This window comes from Myxine glutinosa, chromosome 10, assembly GCF_964187855.1.
Source record: "Myxine glutinosa chromosome 10, kmMyxGlut1.1, whole genome shotgun sequence".
In the NCBI taxonomy this organism is placed as follows: Eukaryota; Metazoa; Chordata; class Myxini; order Myxiniformes; family Myxinidae; genus Myxine; species Myxine glutinosa.
Window position 1 is genome coordinate 33213735 of NC_136270.1, and position 22808 is coordinate 33236542.

The 22808-nt window shown below is 46.1% G+C and overlaps 1 protein-coding gene across 1 annotated transcript in view; it reads left to right on the top strand.

Moving 5' to 3' along the window:
• Window positions 1-22808, top strand: part of C10H18orf63 (chromosome 10 C18orf63 homolog) — a 135962-nt gene that overhangs the window by 105077 nt on the left and 8077 nt on the right. Inside the window, exons 9-11 of the mRNA XM_068127436.2 lie at window positions 1615-1711; window positions 1991-2076; window positions 17464-17647. Coding sequence (XP_067983537.2) covers window positions 1615-1711; window positions 1991-2076; window positions 17464-17647 — 367 coding nt within the window. The remainder of the gene's footprint in view (window positions 1-1614; window positions 1712-1990; window positions 2077-17463; window positions 17648-22808) is intronic.

Sequence of the window (22808 nt, forward strand, 5' to 3'; positions counted from 1 at the left end):
ACAATGCTTCATGGTAGGGATGGTATTAAGAGGGTGATGAGCTGTGCTCGGTTTCTGTCAGACGTAGCACTTTGCATTCATGCCAAACAGTTCCATTTTCGTCTCATCAGACCACAAAATATTTTGCCTCATCCTCAGAGTCTTTCACATGCCTGTTTGCAAACTCAAGGCATGCTGTCATACGCCTTTTTCTCATGAGTGGCTTCCATCTGGCCACTCTCCCATAAAGCCTAGATTTGTGAAGTGCTGCAGAGACTGTTGTCCTTCCAGAAGGTTCTCCAATCTCAGCCAAGGAACTCTGTAGTTCTGTCAGAGTGGTCATTGGGTTATTGGTCGCCTCACTGACCAAGGTTCCTCTTGCTCAATTTGGTCAGACGGTCAGCTTTAGGAAGAGTATTATATGGGTAGTTCCATATTCTGTCCATTTCATAATGGTGGAATTCACTGTGCTCTTGGAAACTTTCAACACTCTAGAAATTGTTTTATACCCCTCCCCAGATCTATGCCTCCTCACAACTCCATATCGGAGTTCTACGGACGGTTCCTTGGACTTAATGTTAGTTTTTGTGCCATGCACTGTCAACTGTGGGATCTTCTATATAAAGGTGTGTTTCTTTCTAAATCAAGTCCAATCAATTGAATTAGCCACACGTGGACTCTATTCAAGGTTTAGAGACATCCCAAGAATGATAAAAGGAAATTGGATGCACCTGAGCCCAATTCGAAGTGTCATAGCAAAGGGGTTGAATACTTATTGACTCAAGACATTTCAGCTTTTCATTTTTCATTATTTTGTAAAAAAAAAAAAAAGAAATCTAAAAACAAAATTCCACTTTGACATTATGGGGTATTATGTGTAGATCAGTGATAAAAAAAAATCCCAACTTGAATCAATTTTAAATTCAGGCTATTAAAAAAAAAAAACACCTTTAGAGGCCATTTTTTCCCCGCAAAGCGGGGGTTAGCCTTTTTCAGGGACCGTGGTTGTTGTTTTTCGGTCCCCTTTTTGAAGCAATTCGGCCGGATGCCCTTCCTGACGCCAACCCTTTTTTGTCGCCTTTTACGACAAACAGGGAATTACCAGTGAACTGGTACTCAATTAGCCGACCTCGGAAGGATGACAGGCTGAGTCAACCCCCCTGGCGTTAATTCAGCGATCGACCGGGATTCGAACCCAGGATCCTAGGATCCTAAGCCGGCACCCTAGCCGCTAGCCCAACACCAGGGTTATAACACAACAAAATGTGAAAAAAGCCGAGGGGTGTGAATACTTTCTGAAGGCACAGTGTGTTCTTGTGCATTTTCTGTTTTCCTCTGATTTGCCACCATTTACTTTCTTAACCATCTGATTTGTGTCCCTCATTTTAATATTCCTCTATATTCCTCTATTAGAAATTATAATTTCACTGATAACTTACCAAGTCAACAATGCTTCCATAAGCTCTATGTGCACGAAACTCCACACTGTACACATGGTTTGTCTTGTTTTTCTTGTTCGTTTCCTTTATTTCTATTTCTCTTACCCAATTTGTGTTTTAAATAAAAATAAAACAAATGAAAAAGGTATTGTGAAAACTATATACAGCTGACTTGGCTTTGTACTTTTTCTCATAGCATGAAGAAGGGAGAGATTGTTTCAGTGACGCACAAACTTCCAGCAGACAGTGACCTACACTCCTACTTAGACATTAAGAAGTACTGGAGAAATTTGGTGAGATTTCTGAAGCTGCTTATGCGATAAATTGTATTAAGACATTGTAGTTGTCATCAGTTTTTACATTATATAATTTGGCACTTACTGAGGTTCGGATATAAACTAGGCTATGTCCATAATTGATGCAATTCTGTTCTTCATAAAGGATTAGCATCAGTCTGTGATGGCGGATATGTTAAACTTGATTCTATCCACTGAAGATCAATAAAAGTATGTTGACCACCCTGGAAAGTTAGGTGTTAACCATTACTCTGTACCTACTCTTTACTTTTTCAGTATGGCTACATCCTACCAGACCTGCCCGAACAACACATCATCTACTGTAACATATATTTCAAGATGATTGGAGAAAGGTTGTTCAGGTAAATACTTACAGCATCGTATTATGTAGGAATGGAAATACTGAGATATGTATGGGACCGGTTCTATAGTGAAGGCTACACTTTTTGTTTAAATACCATGATAGACTTGGGCAGATTATTGGATTATCCGGTTAGAATCGTCTTCCTCAATGGGTGAGATTTCTGAATTTTTAGATTTTTTTATTTCTGATTTTTCGGAACCAGGAATCTAATCCCAAATTCTACATAGTTGATTACCTACCTGTAGCGATTCCAATTGCTCTGGAGTCGATTCATACTATGTCGTATCTCATTTCGTCCATCGAGAATTGGTTCATTGGTTCAGCGTATTGTATCAAAAGCCTCTCCTATCATATTGTTTACAAAACAGACAAAGACAAGTCCGTTTTTGATACAAGCCACTTTCCAGGATGAAGGAAACACCGACGCAGAGAAGCACAGGTTGTACAGCTTGGCAAGAATCGATGACAGTTCAGGACAACACATCCTCAATACAATCATAGGGATTCCATCAGGACCAGTCACTTTTGAGGAATCTAGGGTACAAATAATTCTGGCAACCTTCTTCGGAATGATAAATGTAACAAATATCAGTCTGTACGAGATGGAAAATCAGGAAGAGGGTATCCCTGATCATTGAGGGTAGAATTAGAAACAAAGCGATTTGAAAAGAGGTTGGCCTTATCCAGAGGTGAAGTAACAACCTCAGGCCCATGAAAGAGAGGAGGTATAGAAGATTTATTGTGGTTAAGTACTGTACACCGTTGGCAATCCGACAAAGGTCCCGAGAGCCGAGCCGCTGAGTTGCAATGGCATCGGCCACAGAAGCAGCATATTGCTGCTTGGCATCCTCAAGAACTCTTATAGAGGTTACTTACTTTGTAGAACAGACATTTGGACTCCAGAGATCCTTGCACATGGTATTGCCTGAAATAGTGGTTGCGATGAGCAATTGCTAATGCACAAGCCGGAGTGAACCATGGATGTGAATGAACCTTCACTTGATAGGTATGTGAGGGAATATACAGGGTGTTTCAAAAAGAGTGCTACAACTTTAAACGTTTATTTACAAAGAAACAGAAACCTCAGGAACGTGAACCAAACATTTCTTGAAAGCTTATGACATGGTATTTTCTATTACTGATTGCTATTGCAGTAAGTCACTGCTAGAGTTAGTGAGAGCCCAAGGTCTGAAATTGGCATTTACGCAAAATCCTTGTAATTGACGTTATCGATGTGTGCCCCTCAGCCAGGCATTCTGTGATGCCTCAGATGTGTGTTCAGACAGGCATTGATCCGACTCCAAAGTTCTGTCCAACTTTCCTGCAAGTTTCAGGTGGTTCTGCCCCCCAGAAAATGTTGTGGTTGTTGATGGCACCGTTCAAGTGGAAATGGGCTTTATCACTGAACCACATCACGTTGATCCAGTTTGGGTACCGCTCCATCCTGTCACTGAGCCAATTGCACATATCAGGTCTCCTTCTCATGTCATCTTGACTCAGTTTATGCCAAATAGAGATGATGTATGGGAAAAGCTTCAGTTCCTTAGTGAGGATACGCCAGACTGATGTTGGTGTGATGCCCAGATCCTGGGAGCACCAGCGGTGGGACTCTTGGGACTGTCCACTGCAGAATCCCGCACGGCATCAATGTTGGCTTAGCTCTTGGTTACTGATGCTGGCCTGCCACTGTTGCCCTTGCTCTGGTTGTGCACTGTACACTTGTGCTCAAAATGTTTCATAATATGTTGAATGGCACGATGTGTGGGTCCATCACGTGTTCTGAGGTCGTATTCCCGGCAGAACCTCCGGCGGTGTCTACATATGATTTAGTCTCATACCACAGAGCCACCACTTTTTTCTTCTGCTCCACTGTCAATGGCATAGTTGAGCTACGGAGCTAGAAATCCCAGGGAACAAATACCATGATAACACCACCAAACCCTGAAAAGGAAAACGTTATAGGTCAAAAAACAAGAAATGGCAGGAAGTCAAAGTTGTATAATTCTTTTTTAAACGCCCTGTAAATGTCCATACCAGTGCCAATCAATTGGGATATTTCATCGGCAACCGTATCAGGACCAAGTCTAAAAGCTGAGGTCCATGGCACATTAGCAAGAAATGAACAAAATCCATCTCAATCAGCTTTCCTAAACTGAAACAGTGCAATGAAAAGGATGCACTGGAGTTGAGAATGAGGAGTAAGAGACACAAACAGAAACAGTGAAATGATCTGAGTTACCATTTGGAAGCAGAACATTGGCAACACAGTCATCAGGATTAGAACACAAAAATAGATCAAGCAAGTATCTTCCATCAGAAGGCCCAGTCAGGGATATGATTGGGAGATGAAACAATTTGGGTGAGATTTTGAGAGATTGATAAATTATAGGTATATATACCAGGAAAGTCAGTATTGCAAGAGTGTACCAGCCACTCCTTGTGGTAAATGTTGAAGTCACCAAATACCATGATGTGTGCAGAAGGGTGGAGTAAAATAGCCCAGTCACGATGTGTTGCAGTCAATGCTGTCAGAGATCGCATCGAGCACAGCACAAGAGGGAAAGGAAGGCGAGCAATACAGAAATAAGAGATATGTTGTTGAATGCAGGAGAGCAAGGCAGAAACACATAAACTCATGAGAGCCACTTTCAAGATAATTTTCACGAGCTAAGGGTAGAGAGTCCTTAACATAGATACCAAGACCATGAGAAGGAGGGGGATCAAGTCAGTGAAAAATGTAACCGGGTAACTTAAAGGAAACGGAGGAGATGCCACTGTCTAACCGACACTCAGATAGAGCCAGCAGGTCAGGTGAGTTAAGCCGAACAAAAGATTGCACAGAAGAAAAGGTGGAGTGAAAGCCCCTGACATTGGGGAAACAAATATTAAAAGGATTCGAGCGTCGCTGTGCATGGGCTGATGGATTGGCACGTGCAGGTAGAAATCTCTTATTCTTAGATTGTAGAACCATATTCATGGTGATAAAAATACATAAAACATTGAAAGGTAGTGGACAGGCCAGACAGGGAAGAAGAAAAAGAAGAAGAAGACATCTGTCAAAGTTTCCTAAACAAACTTACAAACCAGTCTGCGACACTCAATAGGGTCCCACAAACTCATGTGAACATATTGTCGGAACAATGCTGCTCTGATGGCCTCAGGAATGCAACCGAAAATGGCTGCACAGACAAATTTACTGAAAATATCTGACAAAACATGCTGCACGGCTCTATAGAATTTCAGGTTTGATTCCCAGTTCCTATGAAGGGAGTCAATTTTAACTGGGTAATTGATTCTTTTTCCCAGGCCTAATATACACCGGCAACTGGGGAAACGATAAAAGAGCAGGAAGGTGCAGTCGTGGCCAAAAATATTGGCACCCTTGCACTTTTTTCAAATAACTCACAATTTTCCCGAAAAATAAGTTGAAATTCACAAAAGTATTTGGTCTCCACAATTCTTTATTTCACTGTTAATATTACAGAACCTTTGTTTTTGATTCAGAATGTAATATATCCTTTAAAATCAGAAAATAAATAGAAATTCCATTGACAAAATTATTGACACCCTCGCCTTAATATTTAGTATCACAGCCTATGGACAAAATAACTGCAGTCAAGCACTTCCTATAGCCATGAATGAGCTTTCTACACCTCTCTACTGGCAGTTTGGCCCACTCTTCTTGTGCAAACTGCTCCAGTTCTCCCAGATTTGAAGGGTGCCTTCTCCCAACTGCTGTTTTCAGATCTCCCCACAGGTGTTCAATGGGATTTACATCTGGACTCATTGCTGGCCATTTCAGAACACTCCAGTGTTTTGTCTTGAAACATTCCTGGGTGCTTTTTGAAGTGTTTTTGGGGTCATTGTCCTGCTTGCTGCAAGACCCATGACCTTTGACGGAGACCCAGATTTCTGACACTGGGTTAAACATTGTGCTCCAAAATGCCTTGGTAATCTCCTGATTTAATGATGCCATGCACACATTCAAGGCATGAGGCAGCACAGCAACCCCAAAACATCACTGACCCTGCTCCATCTTTGACTGTAGATAAGGTGTTCTTTTCTTTGAAGGCTTCATTTTGTTTTCTGCACAAAAAAAATAGAGATGAAGTGCTTTGCATTAAAGCTCTAAATTGGTCTCATCTGTCCACAGGACATTCTCCCAGAAGGATTTTGGCTTGTTCAGGTGTGTTTTGGCAAACTCCCGTCAGGCTTTCTTATGTCTCTCTCTCAGCAGCAGTGGGGTCCTCCTGGGTCTCCTTTCATTGAGGTGGTGACGGATGGTGCGAGTTGAAACGATCGTACTAAAGCGCGGCGTTACGCGCGCTGCTTGCGAGCAAGGAGGAAGTGGAAAAGCGGTAACTTATAAGCGTCTTTATTTCAGGAGCTCACTGTAACACTAGCCCGCTCCGGGCAGCGCGCCCGTGTATATCCTCAGGCCACGCCTACCCCTCGGGTGTGGCCGCCGCCCACTTGGTGCGCGGAATGATGTCACCACGCCAGTGGGCTTTCGTGTCTGCCACACGCGCCCCCCCAGAATTCCCGCGCACCTGGAGGGCCAGTTTGCGGGGCAGACGGATGACCCGGCCGAAGCGCCCCCTGGCGATCGGCGGCGTCCGGGGTGCAGGGATGCCAGGTGGGATGCCCCTGGCTGCCCCTGCGATGGGTGCAGCACCGGGGGGCGGCGGGGCTGGGCGGTGCCGGGGGTCCGCCCGCAGGGGGGCGGCCCCGACGCGGGGGTCGGGCCACTGGCGGTGGATGGTCCACGTCGAAGTGGGCCAGCTTGAGGCGGTCTACAGAAACGCGGTCAGGAGTACCGCCGATGTCCAGGGTGAAGTGCTTCGCCCCGGTCTCCAGCACGCGGAAAGGCCCATCGTACGGGGGCCGCAGTGGTGTCCGGTGGGCATCGTGGCGGACGAAGACGTACTCCGCCGTGCGAAGCTCCGGGGCGACGTGCGTCGGTGGGTGCCCATGGCATGCCGTTGGCACCGGGGCGAACCTCTGGGCGGTCTCTTGCAGAGCGGAGCGCTGCTGTGCCGCGGACCATGGTGCCGTGGAGTCGGGGAGGAACTCGCCCGGCACCCGCAGCGGTTGCCCGAAGACCAACTCCGCCGTGGATGCACGCAGGTCCTCCTTGGGCGCCGTCCGGAGGCCTAGCAGGACCCAGGGGAGCCTGTCGACTCAGCCGCCGTCGCGGAGGGTGGCCCAGAGTGCGGCCTTCAATGAGCGGTGAAATCGCTCACACAGGCCGTTAGCCTGGGGGTGGTAGGCCGTGGTTCGGTGCAGCCGGACCCCGAGCCCCTGCGCGACTGCCCCCCAGAGCTCCGAGGTGAACTGGGGGCCGCGGTCGGACGAGATGTCTGAGGGGGCGCCGAACCGGGCGACCCAGGTGGCGATGAAAGCCTGCGCGACGTCCACCGCCGTCGTCGACGCCAAGGGCACGGCCTCCGGCCACCGGGTGGTGCGGTCCACCATGGTGAGGACGTGGGTGAAACCCCGCGAGGGGGGCAGAGGTCCCACCAGGTCCACGTGGACGTGGTCAAACCGGCGTTCCGGCACCGTGAACGGGGCCAACTGGGCCTGGGTGTGCCGGTGCACCTTGGCGCGCTGGCACGCGAGGCACGTCCTGGCCCAGCCGCGGACGGCCTTGGTCCGGAGGCCATGCCAGACGAACTTGTCGGCGATCAACCTTTGGGAGGCCCTCGCGCCCGGGTGGGACAGGCCGTGGATGGCGTCAAACACCTGGCGCTGCCAGCCCGCGGGCACGATGGGGCGAGGCCGCCCGAGGGAGACGTCGCACAAGAGGGCCGCGCCCGCGCCGTCGAACGGCACCTCGGTGACGCGGAGGCCCGTGACGGCGGTCCGCAAGGCCTGGACGTCGGGGTCAGCGGCCTGGTCCGCTGCCATCCGGGCATAGTCGATGCCGAGGTGGACTGCGTGGGCGACGGCCCGGGAAAGGCAATCCGCCACCGGGTTGTCCTTCCCCGCGACGTGCCGGATGTCCGTCGTGTACTCGGACACGGCCGAGAGGTGACGCTGCTGCCGGGCCGACCACGGCTCAGTGACCTTGCCCATCGCGAAGATCAGCGGCTTGTCGTCGACGAAGGCCGTGAACGCACGGCCCTCGAGCAGATGGCGGAAGTGTCTGACCGCCAAGTGAAGCCTGAGCAACTCGCGGTCGAAGGTACTGTAACGGCGTTCGGGCGGGCGAAGCTGCCGGCTAAAGAACGCCAGCGGTTGCCAAGCTCCACGCACCCATTGCTCGTGCACCGCGCCCACCGCGTAGTCCGAGGCATCGGTGGTGAGGGCGATCGGTGCATCGGGTGCCGGGTGCGCGAGCATGGTGGCGTTAGCCAAGGCGAGCTTCGCGCCCGTGAACGCCGCGTCCATCTGCTCGGTCCAGGTAACGTCGCCTTTGCCCGGCTTACCTCGGAGAGCTTCGTGCAGGGGGCGCAGGAGCTGGGCGATACGGGGCAGGAACCGATGGTAAAAGTTCACCATGCCCAGGAACTCCTGCAGCCCTCTGATCGTGCGGGGGCGCGGAAACCCCTTCACCGCCTCCACCGCCTCCACCTTGGCCGGCAGGGGGACGGCTCCGTGCCTGGTGACACGGTGCCCCAGAAAATCGATTACGGCGACGCCAAACCAGCACTTTGCGGGGTTCACAATCAGGCCATGCTGGCCCAGGCGTTCGAAGAGTGTGCGGAGGTGGCATAGGTGCTCTTCGCGGGACGGGCTGGCGACGAGGATATCGTCCAGGTAGACGTAGACAAAATCCAAGTCGCGCAGGATGCTGTCCATCAGTCGCTGGAACGCCTGAGCCGCATTCTTCAGACCGAAGGGCATCCGCAGGAACTCGAAGAGTCCGAATGGCGTGATGACCGCCGTCTTCGGGACGTCCTCCGGCCTGACGGGGACCTGATGGTAGCCGCGTATGAGGTCCACCTTTGAGAAGAAGGACATGCCCGCCAAAAGGGCGGAAAAGTCCTGAATGTGGGGGACGGGGTAGCAGTCGGGAGTGGTGGCGTCATTGAGACGGCGATAGTCCCCGCACGGTCGCCATCCCCCGCCGGGCTTCGGCACGATGTGCAGCGGCGACGCCCAAGCACTCTCTGAGCGCCGAACGATGCCGAGTCGCTCCAGGGTAGCGAACGCCGCTTTTGCCACCGCCAGCTTCGTCGGCTCGAGGCGGCGTGCCCGGGCGTAGACCGGTGGCCCGACGGTGGGGATGTGATGGGCCACCCCGTGCTTGACGGCCCCCGCCGAGAAGGTGGGCCGCGTGAGGGCCGGGAAGCCGGCGAGGAGGCGGGTGAATGCGTCCGCTGCCGGAAGCATACAGATCAACGTGGCCGGAACCGAACCGTTCGGCAAGCCGCTTGGCAAGCCGCTCGGCGAGCTTCTCGTTGAGCTGCTCGACGAGCTGGGCAGCGCACAAGCGAGCGAGCTGAACGTCTCGGCCTGGACAAGACGTCTGCGCTTTACGTCGACCAGGACCCCATTAGCGCACAGGAAGTCCGCGCCAAGCAGTGCCATGGGCACGTCGGCGGTGACGAACGTCCATCGGAAAACCTGCCCTCCGAACCGCAGAGAGAGGCAGCGTTTTCCGTACGTACGGATGGGCGTCCCGTTCGCGGCAAGCAGCGCAGGGCCCCCGCCCGCGGCGTGCTTGTCTGACGTACCGGCGGGAACGACACTCACCTGCGCTCCCGTGTCGCACAGGTAACGGCGCCCGGATAAGGTGTCCGTTATGAACAGCAGGCTGCTCGAACGGCCGGCGCTCATCGCCACTATTGAGCGCCGGCCCGGGCGTTTCCCGACCTGTTGAAGGAGCATGGCGGATGAAACTGCCGAGCCTCGTGGCCGAACTTGGCGTGGAACCAGCACCCGGTGGTGGAGCTGGAGGAGCGCGGCTGGCTCCGCCAGGCCGGTGGAGTTGGCGGGTTTCCCCGCGGTGGCGGTTTTCGCCGCGGCGGTGGGCGGGGCGTGGCGGCGGTCACGAGGTGCGTATCAGCATGCTGCGTATGCTGTGTAAGCTGATGCTGTGGATCAGCATCATCAGCAGCATCAGCAGCAGCATCAGCCTCGAGGTCCGTGACGGCCGCAAAGTACCTGTCCGCCTCGGCTGCCAATGCTCGGGGTTCCGTTAGCACGGTCCCGGCCAATGCGAGGCGAACCTGCGGTGGAAGTTGGCGACGGAAAAGCGCCCGGAATAGACAACCGGGGGCTTCGTCGCCCAACAGTGACAGCATATGGTCCATTCGGACCGACGGGCGCGTGTCGCTGAGCTCGGGGAGATCCAGGAGGCGGGCGGCCCGTGCGTCGTCCGTGAGGCCGAACGTGGCTAGGAGTAGCCGCTTGAGTGCCTCGTACTTGTGGCCGTCCGGTGGGTGGCGAAGGACGGACACAACTCGAGCGGCCGTGCCGGGCCCGAGGGAAGCGACGACGTGGCAGTAGCGCGTGTCATCGCCGGTGAGGCGCCGAAGCTGAAATTGGGCTTTGGCTTGGACGAACCAGACTTCGGCCTGGGCCTCCCAAAATTCGGGAAGTTTGATGAAGTTGGCCATGGCAATGGCGTCGTGTGTGGAAGGATCGCTCCGGCAGATCCAACGTCGAGGGTCACCAGTAAAGCGCGGCGTTACGCGCGCTGCTTGCGAGCAAGGAGGAAGCGGACAAGCGGTAACTTATAAACGTCTTTATTTCAGGAGCTCACTGTAACACTAGCCCGCTCCGGGCTGCGCGCCCCGTGTATATCCTCAGGCCACGCCTACCCCTCTGGCGTGGCCGCCGCCCACTTGGTGCGCGGAATGATGTCACCACGCCAGTGGGCTTTCGTGTCCGCCACAGTACCTTGTATCTGAAGGTCAGCTTGAATCTGTTTGGCAGTTGATCGAAGTGCTTTCTCCACCATTCAAACAATCCTTCGCTGCCATCTACGATCAAGTTTTCTCTTGCAGCCACGTCCAGGGAGGTTGGCTACAGTGCCATGTGCCTTAAACTTCCTGATAACATTGTGTACGGTGGACACAGGAACATCAAGGTCTCTGGAGATGGACTTGGAGCCTTGATATTGTCCATGCTTGGCTACAATCTTGTGTCTGACCTCCTCAGACAATTCTTTGATTTTCTTTCTTTTCTCCATGCTCATTTCGGCACACACAGTGAATAGAGAAAAGGAGTCATTCTGCTGTTTTGTGTCAAACTGGTTGAATGATTGATTTTTATATTGCAGGCTTCTAACAACTTCTAAAAGGTACCAATAATATTGGCCGGGCCATTTTAGGATTTCTGTGTGGAATAAGCTAAGATGTAGTAATTTTTTCAGCTTTTTTGTTTGGCTCCACTGCAAACTAAAGAAATGCATATTATGTGGATACCAAAAGCTTTTTTAATTTCAACAATGTTCTGGAAGAAATGGTGAATTATTTGAAAAAAGTGCAATGGTGCCAATATACAGACTTGGCATTTAATATGGAATATTTTTTTTTCCTTGACTTGGGTTTACTTTCTGAACTCAGTATATCAATCTGTTGAGTTTATTTTACCCTTCGGTGATGTCTTTGTTGAAAGAACCATGTCACTGATTGTCTTTCGCAGCAATAAGTCAATAACAGGATGATATCACAGGTGGCGTGACAAAATGTAAGGACAGGTACATTTGACGATTGGCTTCACAATCGGGTATGTAAGGGTTGTTGCATTCTGTATTCGTGGAAAACAACTGCTGCACGTCTACAAAAGTTATTGCCGCTTCCTCTGGAGATGGTCCGTCAACTTGACAATGCTGTTTGTCATGGCGTGGTGGCTTTACGAAATTACGGCATGAAACAGCGTGCTATTGCTCGGCAGTATGGCATCACTCAAGGTCAGGTGTCAAAGATCCTGAAACGAAATGCTCAGAGGGGTGTCCCTACTCCAATACCGAGGCAAGGCCGTCCACGCAGAACCACAAGGAGAGATTATCGCCAGCTGCACCGGTTAGTCTGCAATGGCCGTACCAAGTCAGCTAATCGGCTTTGGGCTGAGTGGCAGCAACTGACAAACGTGCCTGTATCCAGAAGGCTAGTCAACCAACGACTGGTTCAAGCAGGCTATCGTGCCAGGCGTCCCCTGAGAAAGCCACGCCTGACCAGACAACACAGCCAGCGCCAATTGCAGTGGGCCAGAGAGCACCGTCAATGGCAGCCAGGACACTGGAATCACGTGACCTTCAGTGACGAGTCTAGATTTCTGGTCTATTGTCAAGATGGCCGCGTCCGAGTGCGCAGACAAGTGCATGAAGCCCACAACGAAGATTGTATAGTGCCAAGAGTCCAAGCTGGAGGTGGTGGGGTGACCGTTTGGGCTGCTTTTCATGCAGGGGGCAAAACTGACCTGGTTGTTCTGAATGGAAACCTGAACCAGTTCAAGTACAGGGTCATTCTGGAAGAAACATTGCTTCCATTTGCTCGTGCAGCCTTTCGAGGAAACTTTGTCTTCCAAGATGACAATGCACGGCCTCATCGTGCTCGCATGATCCAACACTTTCTTGCTGACCGTGGTGTAAAGCATATGGAGTGGCCTGCCATGTCCCCGGATATGAATCCGATAGAGAACTCGTGGGCAGAATTAACGCATCAAATCGACAACTTGGACCAGCAGCCTACCTCTGTGCGTGAATTGCAGCAGACTATTGTCACTGCAAGGCAAGCGATTCCTGTCCAAACCTTGGCAAATCTCGTGAACAGCATGCCTCGACGTGTACGTGCTCTCCTGAATGCTCGTGGGGGTTACACGAAGTACTGAACTGTAATTTTACTGTCCGTAATCCCAGTCATAATTTAGCTTTTGTTTTTGTTGAATTTTTTTTTGGCTAATGTGCAAAATAAAGAGATACTTCTGGAAAACGTACAGAAGTTTAACACAGTACTGTCCATGAATTGAGTTCTATATCAGTTTACATCACTTTCCAGGATCAATTTATTTGCTTCGAAATGTCAAATGTGGTTTTTGTTTCTTTTAAAGGTCACATTAACAAAATCTAGAATAATTTCAACATAATTCCAATGAATTTTTGGTTCTAAGTCATCTTGAAAAGTAAGTTCACCCCCACAAAAAAAATATTCCATATTAAATGCCAAGTCTGTATTTGGCCACGACTGTATTAAAAAAAAAGAAGAGATGCACAGATTGGGCATGGACGAAGAAGGCTCATTGGAATGGCTAAGAGGTCAGTTCAACTGGGATGGAGAACAAATCATAAATGCCCAAGCACACTATACCAATGGCTTTAAGAAGATGGAAGGACTGAATCAATCGGACAGGTGTAGGTTTTGCAAGGTAGAAACAAAGTACGACTCGCCTCCAATTAGGATGTAAAACAAGTACAAAAAGTTTTAATTAAAACAAAAGCCGCGTCGATGTTACACAATGCCTAGATGCAGCTGTGACTATAACGTCAATGTTATAGGCACAGGACATTCCTATTGATTCGATTACTTGATGTTATTTTTGTGCAAAGTGAAAATATATCTCGGCAATTTCCCGTGTGTGGCGACGAATTTTTAATATATCTCGGCATTTTCCCATCTGTTATTTCAGGCGGTGTATGACTGACCATGCCGCGATTTAAAAAAAAAAAAATCTCGGCAATTTCCCGTGTGTGGCGACACGTGAACGAAGCTATGCTCCTCTCTCCACATTATTGTGACGACGTATAAATTAAATATTTCATCATGACGATTGTCATCAAATGGACGAATTTTTAATATATCTCGGCATTTTCCCGTCTGTTATTTTGGGCGGTGTATGACTGACCATGCCGTGATTTAAACAAAATATATATATCTCGGCATTTTCCCGTCTCTTATTTCGGGCGTTGTATGACTGACCATGCCCTGATTTAAAAAATATATATCTCAATGGACTTGAAGTTACAAGCCTTTGAGAATTCATTTCGTTCTATAAAGGGCAACTTTCATCGGATTTTCTTCCCGTTTTTTTTCAACCGAGACTAAAACTATGTTAGCGACTGTGAAAAATGAAATGATATATCGAATTTGATTTGAAATAAAACTGTGTGAGAGAGGAAGACACCACGGGCCTACAAAACAGGCCTCAAAGCTATGCGAGTTAATAAAATGGTGGATATTTGTTTATATGAAGGCTCTCCCAGAATGGGTGGAGCTATGGTTCCCAAAATGGGTGGAGCTTTGAGGTTTTGTCTTCTCTGCAAGAACAAGAAGAAGAACAAGAACAAGAAGAACAACAACAACAACAGCAGAGGGCACTCTATGAGCAGCGTCTGTGACGCGGCTAAAAAAAGCTTGTCAGAAAAGCTGTACTGTTTATACAAAGGCACAACAAAGTGGGTGGGTGGTTTGTGTGCAGCCACCCAGCTGCTGGTTGCATCATTTATGTGGCCGCGTCTGCCGCTGATGCAATGCCTCTATATAACCAGTTATCTGGTACTCATTTTGCCGACCTCAGAAGGATGACAGGCTGAGTCAACCCCACCTGGTGTTAATTCAACGGAATTCTAACTCAGGACCTTAGGATCCCAAGCCTGCTGCCCTAACCATAAGGCCAACACCAGGTACACTACTCACAATAAGTTAGGGATATTGTGGGAGTGAGTTTATTTTTTTTTATAGGGGTTAGGATTATGGTATTGAAATCAAGAATGCTGTGTTTTTTCACACTCATTAATAACCATAGAATTAGGACGAACAACTTTTTTCAACATAATTAATACACAAAATCAGCCACACCGAAGAACCTGCCAATGTCCCTAACTTATTGTGAGTAGTGTATATATGTGGAGTAATCCGCTGGCACATCTGCACAAAATTAAATATTCCAGTTCCAGACAACTCATGGAAACATGAACCAAAAGGAATCACTGAAAACAAGGAAATAACGCTTACGTGCGACCTAATGATCCCATCGAGCGTGAACAGAAAACAAAGCATTACGACCAGATATACAGTCACGTGAAAACGTAAGTACACCCCATGTAAAGTTTTGACTTTTTCAACATATTTCAACATACAGCTATTTGATCTTCATTTCAACAATATTGATAGATAAAGGTGATTATAATACAACAAATATCATGAAACATTTACATTTTGTAGTCCATTGTTTAATTTAAATAAACATAAATGCAAATTTCGCATGTGGAAAAAGTAAGTACAACCCTACATTTATCACTACTTCAAATACATAAAATTAGAATGAGGTGCAACAGCTCAGGTGCAAATGATTAGAACACCGTCAGAGAGGATCTTGGAGGAACCTGTCTTATTTAAATCTCAGACATTTAGTTTGGTTTGCTCTTTGTTGTTGAAGTGTGGCGTCACCATGCCGAGATCAAAAGAGCTCTCTGAGGCCTTCAGAAAGAAGGTTATCGATGCCTATGAGTCTGGGAAGGGATTTAAAAAGATCTCCAAACAATTTGAAATCAATCATTCGACTGTCCGGAAGATCATCTACAAGTGGAGAAGATTCCAAACAACTGCCAACTTGTTCAGGCCAGGCCGCCCCAGCATGTTCAGCCCGAGAGCAGACCACAAGATGCTGAAAGAAGTCTCTAAGAACCCCAGAATGTCATCACGGGACCTACAGGTAGCTCTTGCCACTGTTGATGTCAAATTGCATGGGTCTACCATTAGAAAGAGGATGCACAAATTTGATCTACATGGGAGGTGTGCGAGGAGGAAATCTTTGCTGTCCAGAAAGAACATCAGGGCAAGACTAAAGTTTGCCAATGAACACCTCGGCAAAGACCAGCACTTCTGGAACAATGTGCTATGGACAGATGAGTCAAAGGTAGAGCTATTTGGCCACAGTACCAGAAGACATGTTTGGCGAAAACCAAAGACACGAAAACCAAAGCATTTGACCATAAGAACCTGATACCAACTGTAAAGCATGGTGGTGGAAATATTATGGTTTGGGGCAGCTTTGCTGCATCAGGGCCTGGGCAGCTCACCATCATAGAATCCACTATGAATTCTTCATTGTACCAGAGGGTGCTTGAGGATAGTGTGAGGCCATCTGTCGGAAAGTTGAAGCTCAACCGAAGGTGGACCTTGCAACATGACAATGACCCTAAAAATTCCAGTAAATCCATCAAGGAATGGCTGAAAAGAAAGCAATGGAGGGTTCTGGAATGGCCAAGTCAAAGCCCGGATCTAAATTCCATCGAGATTTTGTGGGGGGATTTGAAACGAGCTGTGCATGCAAGAAACCCCTCAAACATCGCACAGCTGAAAGAATTCTGCCTGGAGGAGTGGGCAAAAATTTCTCCCAGTCAATGTCAGAGACTGGTAGACAGTTATAAGAAACGCCTACTTGAGGTTGTTTCTGCCAAAGGGGGCAATCCCACCTATTAGAGCCAAGGGTGTACTTACTTTTTCCACATGCGAAATTTGCATTTATGTTTATTTAAATTATACAATGGACTACAAAATGTAAATGTTTCATCATATTTGTTATATTATATCACCTTTATCTATCAATATTGTTGAAATGAAGATCAAATAGCTGTATGTTGAAATATGTTGAAAAAGTCAAAACTTTCCATGGGGTGTACTTACTTTTTCATGTGACTGTACATATGCCAAATTTTAGTATGATGCACACGTTTCATGTGCATAATCGGTATTTAACAAGCATTGTGATTTATCATTCCATTAAAAAGAGAGATTAATAGCTTGTTCTGCCCTCATTCAGGTTTACATTCCAACAATGCATGGAATACTTTTCAAGTGTGGGCCTGTGTATGCACTGCACAATTTGATTGCCTGCAGAGCATCATGTAACCACCTCTTCAAACATATTTGTGGTGCTTAATTTGCTCTCTAGATCAATTTGCTTCCAGGCACTGCATACACATTTCTCAATCAAGCCATGACTTTAGCTGTGTGTTCCCTGTTTTCATTTAATTGAGCTAAAGTTTTCTGAGCATGTGGCAATGCGTCCAATCCTCGAAGATAACGACACAAATTTGGACTTCAGCCAAAGTACCTGTCATATCCAAAGGCCTGCTCTTTCAAAAACTATACATGCGATGTTTACATCAATCTACAAGTGAATGTTAGTAAATGGGTAAGATAGTCTAATGCCCCCTCAAACATGTCTTGCAATGTCTTGCTGAATTGTTGGTCAATGATTGGCTGTGAAATGCATACTTTTATGTCGTATGCATTTGCGGCTTAATGTTGCATCAACCTTTTTCAGATAAAGATGCAAAGTGGAAAAAAAAATGCTAAGGATCAGATCTAGCAATTGTCCAGATGCCAAAATTTAAGTTTGGTTTCTATTTATCATGCATGTTGTCATCATTAGCTGTGTGAGTGTCTCTACAGTGAGTTATAATACTGAACTCTCAAACATTTGGTTGCAGTTATCCGATGTGCTGTGTGCGGAGCCAACCAGTGCAGCTTTTACCACGGACAGACAGAGTCGAGGTACTCCAAGCCTTTATGGGGGATCTTCGGGTGCATCTTTCGCAGCTCTGTGGTTTTCATGTCCGCAGCACTTCTGAGCCATTGTACTCCAACCCAGAGCTTGTTTCACTTCTGCATCAGGTCTGCTTGGGTAGAAAGTTATTTTTGTATTGTCTTCACATCGACACACCTAAGGAAAGTTTACGTCACTGCACTTGCCTTTCATTTCAGTGACGTGTTTCAGAGATGGCCAGGATAAACTATCAATGTTAGTGCTGTTCTCAGACTTGAGTGGCACTGCTTTTATACTCTGGTTTTGTGCTAAAATTGTGTGTTTAATCGTAATGTGTTTGTCCTTAATGAGTTTTTAAAGTTTTTTTTGTACAAGCTCCTTCATGAGTTAAAGCCATTTTGATGTCTGATGCTTACTCGCAATCAGGTGAGGACAGGCAATCATTATCATACTCTAATGGAGCTATGATGTATTTTTATTTATTTATTATTATTATTTTTTGTATACAGAATCGAGGCTCGTGAAAGAGCTTACATTTATCACAAAAAAAAAAATCAAACAGACAAACAAAATATATAAAAAGAGGGAGCGGTAGACAAGATGGGGAGAGAAGGGGAAGCACACAAACACAACATTTGAGAGCAGCGACATCGGGAGATGCGTGGGAGGGAGAGGGCTTGGGGGGAGGAGGCGTGGGAAGGGGGAAGGGGGTGGGAGAAGTATAAAACACAAGGACACCAAGGAATGTATGTATGTATGTATGTATGTATGTATGTATGTATGTATGTCTGCATGTACAGTATCTGAAACTCCAGGGATTGCATTTTTCAAACATTAACCAAGATATAATTCATCCTATTTTTCATAAATTAACTAAGATATAATTCAATTGTAAAGATATATTTGCACACAAAATAATTTATTTTGAAACTAATTAAATAATGCAACTATCACAGAACATGGTTACATGAGCTGTTTGAGAAGAACAGTACTTAAGTGTTTTTACTGCCCGTCTTAGACAGGCACTTCAGATAGTATGATCAATGGCAGAAAGACATGATGCAATGATTCATATCGGAGACTAAAATTATCCACTGAGATTCCAGATGAAGGTGATGCGGAATACCACTTGAGATCTGTAGATAAGCCATCTTTTGTCACCATAATAACTTATCATTTACATCGGTGTTCAATAAACCACTCATGTACAGGCAAAAGATAGATTATCGTGGAGAAAATTGTTAACCTCCCTTCATCTAATGTCAGTCTGGCATTGGCTTAAAGGTTAAGGGAGCTGGCTTGAGATCTCAACGTCCTGAATTCACGCCCCTGTCAACTCCGTTGAATTAACACCAGGTGGGTTGGTTGACTCAGCTTGTCATCATTCCGAGGTCGGCAAAATGAGTACCAGCTTACTGGGAAGAATGAGCCATTCGAGTATCCCGCTTTGGAGTGGCGACCCGTTCAGGATTTTGCCCAATAGCCTCGGAAACTGCTTCGGCAGCCCTATGCATCTCAAGATGCAAAAACCAGTGGTCTCTCTCATCTAATCACAAACGTGTTTGGGGGAAATTAATGTCAACCAACAGATTATGTACCACATATCAGGAGACAATGGAGACAGAGTGAGGCAGTTTTGTGGTATTTTAAATGGATTATTTTGGGGGGGTCAGGGGGGGTGGTTATGAATCCCTATCATCAGTAGTCATTTCAACATTCGTGTTAATTTTTACCTGTAACATGTCGCAGGTTTACAAGAGCTTCACGTTGCTGTTGTTGGGATTCTTGTTGGGGTCGACTTTTGAAATGTACACTCAATGGTCGGACAGCTGCCGAACCACACCCACATCCTTTGCTTGACTCCACCCACCATAGCACGAGACAAAATTATATGGCCGCCATCTTGCTTTTCTGGTGGGCCTAACACATTAGGCCTGTAGGCCTCTGCTGATAATACACTGTCTGGGTTTGTTGTGTCAGATTTCCATTGGTTTTGTTTGGATTGAGTGTTATTGACGATGAGGGACCCCAAAAAATCGAATCGTCTGTCGAATAATAGTAAGGTCATAATTCGTCATAATTCTTGTTGAAACCCTTAAAGCCATGAACAAATTGAGGGCAAAGTTTCCCCCATACACCATTCATACAGGAACAGACGACTTCCCTCCAACACGCCTCAACATTACATCGAACATCCCTTATTGTAAAGGCCTTCCAGAATTCCTTTACAGTCATCCGATCATTATCGGTTGATTTCACCTGCAAATCATTAAATCTTTATCAGGAGCCTCGACTTAGAATACCAAAAAAAATTATATATCTGTGTATTAACCGCACCCCTAACTTTTAACTTTTTTGCCGATAAAGTGCGGTTAATACACCAGAAAATACGGTAATCAAGCTTGCATTATGTTACATAATCAAGTATTACGTTACGCAAATTACTAAGACCATTGGCTTTGTTCCATTTGATCTACACATACAGGGTGTCCCTTGAATAGATACAGCATCCATTTTACCCTGTGCATTTGAAGCGAAAAGTGGGGTCAAGCAATCAGTTCATGTCTGTCCGTCTGTCTGTCTGCCTTATCAGTTTACTAGCATAGCCTACCTGTCGCTTTGCTGATGGACTAATTAGTCATCCTGTTTGGCAAAATTAATTTACTCGTGTGAAGAGTGCTTTAACCTGTGTTGCACAGGTAAAAAAAAAAAGGGAATTGTAACATTCTCCGCCAACACCACCAGGTGGCGCTACACGGTACACATTTACATAGATAATTCCCCCTCAATCTCCCCACCCTCTCAGCCCCTCCCCCCTCCCTCCACTCATCACATCCCCACGTGTGGCAGTGGCCACATAGCCTATGGTACACTCCCCCACCCCCTCAACTCATGTGGAACATGTTAGATAGGGTGATGTAATAAACACTGGGTAAAATGAATGAATGAATGATCGTTTTAAGACCATTTTCCCCCGCTGGAGCGGAGGGTAAAAGCCGGAATTAATTAATTAATATGCCTTTAAACCTCTTTGAAAACCTTTATTGAAATTGAATTATATTCTTGAACACTGTAGAACACAAATCGCCTTCATTACACTTCCAAGAAACATGCAATATATTGATATATAGCATGAGAGGGCGTGGCATGTAGGTGGGTATCAATAAAGCCTCCATCTCCTAAACTGTAACTCAACATCGTCTTATTACAGTATAAGGGTGATGTATCAGACTGCTTCAGTATAGCTAAACTTCTGAACTTGTTAACAATGTTTAAAATCATCATTTTAGTAAAACTGAAGTATACACTTGAGCAATGTGTGGGGTATCGTGTTCTATGAACTATCTTGTTACTTCCGCCACCAAAGGTGGATGGAGGTTAGGTTTTCACACCTGTCTGCCTGTTTGTCTGTTTGTTTGTGATGTCTCAAAAAGTTGTGGATGGATTCGGATGAAATTTGGCAGAGAGGTAGTGTATGTGACAAGGACGACATTATTCTATTTTGGTGAGGATTCGGATCCAGCTACTAGAATTTTTAAAGTGATTCTTCACCATTGGGAGATAGGACCAAAAACGATACGTAGCAGGATATCTCAAAAAGTTGTGGACGGATTATTTTGATTAAATGTGATTCTGTATTGTGATTTTCTGGTCTACTCTGGGATACAAAACGTAAACTGTTCACCTGGCGGAGGTATACTCTCTACTGAGTGTCTTTCTAGTTATTTATTGAATACAACAAACATCCACAACTTTATTTATTGAATACACCAAGCTTCCACAATTTTCCAGTTATAGTTAGATTAATGTTTGAAGTTTTGTTTCGTGCTCAATATGTGTACTTTGTCTTTCAACACACATCTGGAGACATTGAATGGAATTGTCCATATAATTCGCAAAATAATTTGGTACGGGATATGACCGGAACAGGATTAGTGATGCAATCTCATGGCTCATCCGAGGACTGTGGGCATGTGGCATCAACTGTCGTTTATGAACTCCCTAAAAAAAACAAAAAAAACAGAGGGTCAAGTCCAGGTATCTTGGGACCAAGCAATAGGTCCACCTTGGCCGATTCATTTGTTGGGGAACAAATTGAGTCAAGAAATTCATGAACAGCTTGGTCATGAAAAAAGTAAACTAACATTAATTGAAAGAGAAAGGTGGACATGTTGAGTACTAAACAAAACTTCAAACCTTCCATGCAAGTTTCAACTAGAATGTTGCGTATGCTTATTGTATATGATAAATAAAAAGGGGTACCTATTTAAGGGACACCCTGTGTTGTTATTGACTCCTTCATACCAAGATGATGATGATGTAAGCTTTAGGTTAGCAGCTGGTTATCTATGAGGTCATATTAACTGAGAAATATGCATTCCAAACTAGAACGCCACTCAGTAGAGCGCATACTCCCGCCGTGGGTCAAGTTGGAATAGTACGATTTCACAAAAGTTTGAGGGAGTAGTTCAGTGACAACACAAGACAAGACAAGACAACACAAGACAGACACTGCACAGATATATATTTAGAATACATAGAAGACAATGTTAAAATAAACAAGGCAATTCCACTTACATTTTCGGATTCAGCGTTCCATTCTATATAAGTGAGTGTATTTTGAGGCATGTGTGACTTCAAATAAAATTGTAAGCCAGGAAAACGTTCGTTTCATTCCTTAGGGATACAACATGTAAAAGTGGCCCAAACGTCAAAACAAAACTCGCTCATTTTAAGTGGTGCAAGCTAATGCGACCACTCATTCTTCTGGGAAGAATCCCGTGCACATGCTGGTCACACTTATAACTCACCTAAGTCTTTATAAGTTCATCAAATACTGACACCGCGATTGACATTCGCTGAGGTAAATGTTGATATCTCTTCTGAGGTAAAAAAAAACAACAAAAAAAAAACAGTTTTAAAGCATTATACGTATCAAACGATACATTTTATGAAACGGGGAAACCGAATACACAATTTGGTGTTTTTAAAATGACAGAATGTCTTTATTAGAAAAAAAATAAAATAACCTTGAAGACGACGCTGCTAACAAAATACACCGCTCTAACGCATAACCACGAGTTTAAACTACATTTACAACAAATATGAAAAATATTTTCATATCACAATGTTAAATATAGAATATATAGAAGATAATGTAAAAAAAAAAATGAGCCCTATCTTCCAATGGTAAACAATCTTTCAAAAAAATCCTGGATCCAGAATAATATCCTGAGCTTCACCAAAAACTAATCAATTCTTCCTTATCCCAAGGGCAATCATCCCACC